The sequence below is a fragment of the Triticum aestivum genome, chromosome 6D (genome assembly GCF_018294505.1).
Source record: "Triticum aestivum cultivar Chinese Spring chromosome 6D, IWGSC CS RefSeq v2.1, whole genome shotgun sequence".
NCBI lineage: Eukaryota > Viridiplantae > Streptophyta > Magnoliopsida > Poales > Poaceae > Triticum > Triticum aestivum.
This window is the reverse complement of record NC_057811.1, coordinates 3,475,397-3,482,896: the sequence shown is the minus strand read 5'-3', so window position 1 is coordinate 3,482,896 and position 7,500 is coordinate 3,475,397. Positions and strand designations below refer to the sequence as shown.

General features: G+C 44.0%; 1 protein-coding gene across 1 annotated transcript; it reads left to right on the top strand.

Annotated features, from left to right (window-relative positions):
- The first annotated feature begins 994 nt into the window (after window positions 1–994).
- Window positions 995–2,838, top strand: LOC123142921 (GDSL esterase/lipase At5g45910). Its single transcript, XM_044561633.1, has 5 exons — window positions 995–1,315; window positions 1,454–1,663; window positions 1,747–1,895; window positions 2,025–2,301; window positions 2,404–2,838. The coding sequence occupies exons 1-5, from the start codon at window positions 1,075–1,077 to the stop codon at window positions 2,688–2,690; spliced, it is 1,164 nt and encodes a 387-aa protein (XP_044417568.1). The 5' UTR covers window positions 995–1,074; the 3' UTR covers window positions 2,691–2,838.
- Window positions 2,839–7,500: the final 4,662 nt, after the last annotated feature.

Sequence of the window (7,500 nt, the reverse complement as noted above, 5' to 3'; positions counted from 1 at the left end):
ACATCCCTCACCACAACACCCAATGTAAAAAGGAAAATCATGAGTTCAACATATAAATGAAAAGAAAAGGCGACCCTCAATAGAATATGAAGCGTAAGAGATGTATGTGAGACTAACTTAATTAAGCATGGAAGATGATAAGCACTCTTTTGTCGTACCACACGAAGCAATCACTCTATAATTTTATCAACCCATGCATGCTGAGTGGATGCCTGTATTGGTTACAGCCTAGCATAGACTATACGTACCGGAAGTCCACATTTGGTATCGCAAATTCACAAGGGCACATATCTGCCAGCCATGCCTGCCGCTCGATTGCCTCGGGATCTGCAAAGTCGTTGGACCCCTCATGAGGACACAATAAGTTTTAGGTTTCAGTTTTGAAACTTACGATTTTGTCGGTCGTGGGTTCTGAAACTTAGGTCGCTCGTACAAAGTTTCAGAGTTGAAACTTAAAACATACAATTTTGTCGGTTGCTCGTACCAAGTTTTAAAGGTAAAACTTAAAACTAACGATTTTGTCGGTCCCAAGTTTTGAAACTTACTATTTTATCGGTTGCTCGTACCTAGTTTCATAGCTGAAACTTAAAACTTACGATTTTGTAGTCCCAATTCTGAAACTTATGATTTTGTCGATCGCTCGTACCAAGTTTCATAAGTTGAAACTTAAGGAAAGTCTAAAAACTCATTAAACATATTCAAAATGGATCTCATTTTAAAACCATCATCACAGAAAACACGAATATGTAAACGAAATTTAATTTAAACTTTTGGTTCAAAATACATGAAAAATTAAAAAGTCAAAAGCCAAAAAAAAAAGGTGGCTACGCCCCCGGCACAACATATCGTTCCTGGTACATTCTGCATGTGCACGCTACCACGTGAAGGTACGGTTTGTAGAGCCCAAGCCCTACGTGGTCCACACTCTCCGAGCAACCACGTGAAGGTACTATGCATATGCAGAGCTGCCTGCCTATCCACCACCTCCAACGGCAGGGTTGGTTGGTGGAGAGCTCCTCCTACAATAGACTGTGTGCCTCTGATTTTTCTTCAGCATTCCAAGTTTTAGCAGCCATGGCACTTACGCTTGTGTTCTCCTCTCTCCTCGTTTTCTGTCTCAATGGCGTGAGCTCCGATTCAAGCTACTTCACCTCCTTGTTTACTCTCGGAGATTCCTACTTTGACACTGGCAATTTCCTGATCATGGCTGATCCGGCGATACCCGAGTATAATGGCAACCCACCCTACGGCATGACCTTCTTTGGCCGCCCCACTGGCCGCCTCTGTGATGGGAGAGTCACCGTCGATTTCATCGGTGAGTTGAATCATCTCATTTGTTGCATCAAGTGAATAAGTTGCTCCCATTTTACATTTGGTGCCACTTGAATATTTGAACATGCATCTTCATTTGGAGTTTGAGTACATTATGCTTTTGGTTTTGGTTTTATATCAGCCGAGCAGTTTGGTCTGCCACTTCTTCAAGCCTCCATGTTGAATAGCTCGGACGTGTCTAAAGGCGTAAATTTTGCTGTGGGTGGCGCGACAGCGATCGACATCGACTTCTATGAAAGGAGCAAACTGGTTCCGTACAAGCTTTTGAACAATTCTCTAAACGTACAGCTGGGCTGGTTTGAGGAACTCATGCCGGAAATTTGCACCGCAGGTCTGTTACATTTTCTCTAGTCTAGCCATCATAGTCCTTAATTCCTGCTGAGTTACATATGAGAAACTGGTTGATATGTTCAGGGCGCAGATATTGCTTCAGTAACGCCCTCTTCTTCGTTGGGGAGTTTGGAGTGAAGGACTACGACTTGTTGTGGAATGCCGGGAACACGGAAGATGAAGTGCGGTCTTATGTACCAAAAGTTGTGAAAATTATTGTCATGGCCGTGGAGGTATATATATTGTGCAGTTTTTTCAATTATGTTTTCCATTTTCCAGCACCATATTTTGCGCTGTAACATTAGGACACATTTGTACTTGGACACATGATTAAATAAACTAGTATTGAATTTGCAACACAGAGGCTTATCAGCGAAGGTGCAATATACGTGGTTGTGCCTGGGAATCCTCCTAACGGGTGCTCACCCATCGTGCTAGCGACACGCTCAAGCCTCAGCAAGATGGAGGACTACGACCATATTGGCTGCCTAAGAGACATCAACCACGTGGCAAGGTACCACAACTTTGTCCTCCGTGAGGCGCTGGGCCATCTCAAGGGCAAGTACCCCCATGCGAGGATCATCTTCGCCGACTTCTACAACCCAATAATCTCAATCCTTGAAAATCCTAGCCATTTCGGTAATAAGTACTTAAAATCTTGCATAATTTGCTTGTGCATGCATGCACTTGCTTGTTACTGTGGGGTCACTCAGTTTATGAAATTTTGCGATCAATCTGTAGGAGTCGCCGATTCTGATGCTCTACGGGCTTGTTGCGGAGGCGGCGGGGAGTACAACTGGAATACTAGCGCCATATGTGGCATGCCAGGCGTGACTGCCTGCAAGGACCCCACAACATACGTGAGCTGGGATGGAGTTCACTACACCGAGGCCACATACCAGTACATTGCCAATGGATGGCTCTATGGTCCTTTCGCCGATCCGCCTATAATGTCTGCTATTAGCTACACGCAAGAAGACTTGATTAAAAATATTACAAGCAACATAAGGAGTTCACGAATATATTAACATTGTCTTTTAGAAGGAATCTTCCATATTTTCCACTGCAAGAATCTTTGGACATGTGTATTTTCGTCGTTTTCTATTGCATGAACCTGAACTATTTGACACCATTAAGGTATGGCATGTAATAAATGACCTTCAAGGTTTATTCGTATTAGCCTATGTATATAGCTTTTCTTGAGACCTCGAAACATGAGGACAAATTACTTAGCTTAGGAACACATACAAGAAAAAGGATAACGGTAGCCCTCCAATTAACTACTTCATTTTCATTTATGAATTTCATAGTAATAGAAATCCATGTCCTACCGAGACAGAATTTAGAACTTGCTATCCACTTGCCTAATATGCAAAGATTGACCTCTGTAGAAAGACTGATTCATTCGGGTCGATATGAGGACCCAACTCCATTGCATTGCCAGAATCCATGTTCCGTATTTTAAGCGGGTTGACCTCTGTGCTTCTCTCATGGTACAATCCTCTTCGTGCTGAGCCCCCTTTCTCTTCGGTTGACAGAGAAAAAAATGTAGGACTGGTGCCGACAGTTCATCACGAAAGAAAGAACTCACAGAGCCGGGATTGTTGTGGTTAATCCAATTATTTCGATTTGGTCCCCATACTAACATAGAGGAGTTCAAGTTTGTGAATGGAGGGTCGAAGATGAAGATGGTTGTGGCATCATTGATCTTGGCACCGATGCGGTATAGATCACATTATCGAGGGGCTTGCCTACACGCCTTTCCTTAGAAAAAGAGTTGTCTGCGTTGTGGTGAAGGTGCAGCCAATCTCATCAGCGCTGCCAAAGTGAAGCTCATGGTGATGAGCACCACGGCGCACCTTGGTGTTCTCCCATGATGGGAAAACCTATTGCTATCTAAATTAATCCAGAAGGTGGTCATGTCGATGGTGAAACACAACAGTGAAAGGTTCATCGAACTCGGGGACCTTTGTAATGCGTCAAGGAACATGCTAGATCTGGATTCCTCATGGTTTTCAGCTCCATCAGCGCTGATATCACATCATCCAAGCTTGACAGGTGGACTCTCATGTCCCTTATGAAAAAATTGCATGCCATGATGACATATAACTCCGTGCCTTGATTTACAACCAAGTTAAGAGTTTACATATGTGTTGACTCTATGTATTGTCTGTTCCAGAGATATACACCTGTTGGGGAATGTTGCATGGGAAACAAAAAAAATTCCTACGCTCACCAAGATCAATCTAGGAGATGACCATCTATGAGAGGAGAGATTGTATTTACATACCCTTTTAGATCGCTAAGCGAAAGCGTTAAGAAACGCGGTTGATGTAGTCGAACGTCTTCGCGATCCAATCACGATCCGTCCCGCGAACGTCTTCGCGATCCAAGTGTCGAACGGACGGAACCTCCGTGTTTAACACACATACGGCTTGATGACGCCTTCACCTCCTCGATCCAGCGAAGGATGATGAAGTAGTAGCTTGAGTCCTACGACAACACGACAGCATGGTGGCGGTGGTGGTGGCGGAATCACAGCAGAGCTTTGCTAAGCACTACGGAGAGGAAGAAGGCTACGAGGGAGAGGAGGGGCAGCGCCGTGGCGTATGAGGGTGGAGCCGCCCTCTCTCTACCTCTCTATATATAGGGGGAAGGTGGAGAGGGGGCGCCCCTAGGGATCCCATCTAGGGCCGGCGGCCACAACAGAGAAACCCTAGATGGGTTTTCCCCCTTAGGAGACTTGGCCCCCAAGCCAAAGGGGTGGGAACCTTAGGGGGCACCCCCACCTCCTCTGGCAACATGGGATGGGGTGAGGGGGGTGCACAACCCCTTAGTGGGATGGTTTGCGCCCTCCCTTGGCCCATGAGGACCCCCAACACTTGCCGGGGGCCCTCGAAACCCCCTTCGGTCATGCTGGTCATCACCCGGTACCCTCGGAACAATTTCGTACTCCAATACCCTTCGTCCAATATATCATTCTTCACCTACGGACCATTCCGGAGTTCCTCGTCACATCTGGGGTCTCATCTGAGACTCCGAACAACCTTCGGGAACCACCATAATGACTCCACTATACTTATATCGTCACCAAACATTAAGTGTGTAGACCCTGCGGGTTCGAAAACTATGCAGACATGACCGAGACACCTCTACGGTCAATAACCAATAGCGGGACCTGGATGCCCATATTGGTTCCTACATATTCTACGAAGATCTTATCGGTAGAACCTCGATGTCAAGGATTCAACTAATCCCATATGCAGTTCCCTTTGTCTATCGGTATGTTATTTGCCCGAGATTTGATCGTCGGCATCCCCATACCTAGTTCAATCTCGTTACCGGCAAGTCTCTTTACTCGTTCCGTAATACAAGATCCCGTGGCTAACCACACATTGTTTGCACGCTTACTATGATGTTGTATTACCGAGTGGGCCCTGAGATACCTCTCCGTCATACGGAGTGACAAATCGCAGTCTTGATCCATGCCAACTCAACAGACACCCTCGGAGATACATGTAGAGCACCTTTATAGTCACCCAGTTATGTTGCGACGTTTGGTACACACAAGGTATTCCTCCGGTGTCAGTGAGTTGCATTATCTCATGGTCATAGGAACATATACTTGACATGCAGAAAATGATATCAATAAACTTGATACGATCATATGCTACGTTCATAGATTTGGGTCTTGTCCATCACATCATTCTCCTAATGATGTGATCCCGTTATCAAATGACAACTCATGTCTATGGCTAGGAAACCATAGCCATCTTTGATCAACGAGCTAGTCTAGTAGAGGCTCAATAGGGACATGTTGTTGTCTATGTATTCACACATGTATCTGAGTTGCCGATCAATACAATTCTAGCATGGATAATAAAGGATTATCATGAACAGGGAAATATGATAATAACTAATTTATTATTGCCTCTAGGGCATATTTACAACAACACCCACCAGTTATGTTGTGTCATGTCATTGTATCTATGAAACCTCAAGCCTAACGTAAGTGCCCTTCTCAGCTCGAGCTCATATGGTCTCGGTATGAAAAGTAAAATCTGAAAATATTTAAAAAAAAATCCTCAATTTCTTATTTTCAATTTAATATATACAGAATTTAACAATGTTCCTTACCGACCAAATAAAGCTATGTCTTGAATTTCTAAAACAGGTTTATGTTTCTCCGTTAAAGTTGTACCCCTCCATTCTATAGAGAATTATGTTCTTCTACACATTGTTATAATCTGTTCACACCACACAATCAACGGCTTTTATATTTTAGATCGTAATATAATGTGAACACAACGAGGCATATTGGATATTTATTTACAGTAAGTCTAGTGTAGAAGGCGCTTTTGACCAGCCGAATGGGGGAGAGACAGGGAGCTCTGCATGTGCATAGTACTAGTATGGCAATAATGAAGCAATGTGTTGGTACAGGAGCTACAGTCCTTGGCCAGCGCGTGGAGCACGTGGAGTAGCATACATATTGGCAGAAGCAGGACGTGAAGGCAGGGTGTCTTGGCAGCAAGTTCTACATGCCAACATCTTATCTTCACGGGGTGGCTTGCAGATGCTGAGCACAGTCACTGCTAGACCACTACTAACGGGAATGCAGCCGTCTTCTCGGCGTGGATATGATTGATAAAAACTGTGAAGTGGTTGCTTGGGTTTTATGGAGAACTGAGTGTTTCTCACCATCTCTGCTTAACTAAGTCAGTTTGAGGTGTCGCTAATTAATCTCCTTGGAGGCATCGTTGTGAGGCATGCCATTGTCCTCCGCTTTGAGAACCTTGTTCAACGATCATCTTTTTTTTTCACGAGTACGCAAAGCTTGTGTATCATTCCATTGATATAAGTAAGAGAATTGAGTACAAAGGAGGGAACAACACATGCCATCAACACAGGAAGTCATGAGCATGGAACGCAGAGCAGAGAGACAAGGGTGGTCAGCCCGAACGGGAGAAAGACATAGCAAGGGAGGCAAGCCAAGCTAGCAAGACGTTAAACATCTCCAAATCCAACACCGAGGACACCGCGAGCTAGCAAGATAACGCCTTCAAAAAGACTTTGCTCCGCTAAAAAGACTTATATTTAGGAATGAAGGGAGAATAGAGTTATCAAGGTGGCCTGGCACACCTATATACATGGAAAGTTGTAGATGGAGCACTCATGTAGGTACACTCCTCACCACTATCCAATTCCAATCTACTTCAGTCTTTAGAATGTTTCGAAAAGACTTTGGTCTTTCGATAGATCAAGCGCGACAACACATATTTTGTTACACAGACCAAACACTCCATTTGGATTTTCCCTCTGTCTTTTCCTCTCTTGTGTCTCATATTCTCAAACTGCTTCTTTGTCTTCAATTTACTATGCCACCTTTTTTTCTCACTCTCACGTGTGTAGTGTTGTCTACTACTACCCCTGTACTAAAATATAAGATGTTTTTGTAATTCAAATTAAACAGCAAAACATCTTACATTTTGGTACGCTGTGGCCAGCCCAAAATTAGCAACCAATAGCACGACTGCACAACACATGTCTGCAATTAAGTTTACACCACAACTCCCACGGGTCTATTAAAAAAAAACTCCCGTGGATCCCAAAAATTCTGCACATGGATGGACAGTAGGTATAGCGAGTGTACCTACATAGGAGCTCAGAAAACCACTATATTTCCCCCTTTTTGACAACCATACAAACAAAGATCTATAATCCAAGTTATGAGAAAAATTCGTACGCTTTAAATGTTATAATTTCTTGTCTACAGATTGATTTCATGTTGCACTCGTCACTTCACTGCAAAGTCCCAAATGGCGCAATCGACATTAC

Bases quoted from the DNA above. Each gene is read 5' to 3' on its own strand.
- LOC123142921 (XM_044561633.1), top strand. From the start codon at position 1,075: ATGGCACTTACGCTTGTGTTCTCCTCTCTCCTCGTTTTCTGTCTCAAT. The intron at 1,664-1,746 runs GTCTGTTACATT...TGATATGTTCAG, and splicing joins GCCGGAAATTTGCACCGCAG to GGCGCAGATATTGCTTCAGT. The intron at 2,302-2,403 runs GTAATAAGTACT...ATCAATCTGTAG, and splicing joins TGAAAATCCTAGCCATTTCG to GAGTCGCCGATTCTGATGCT.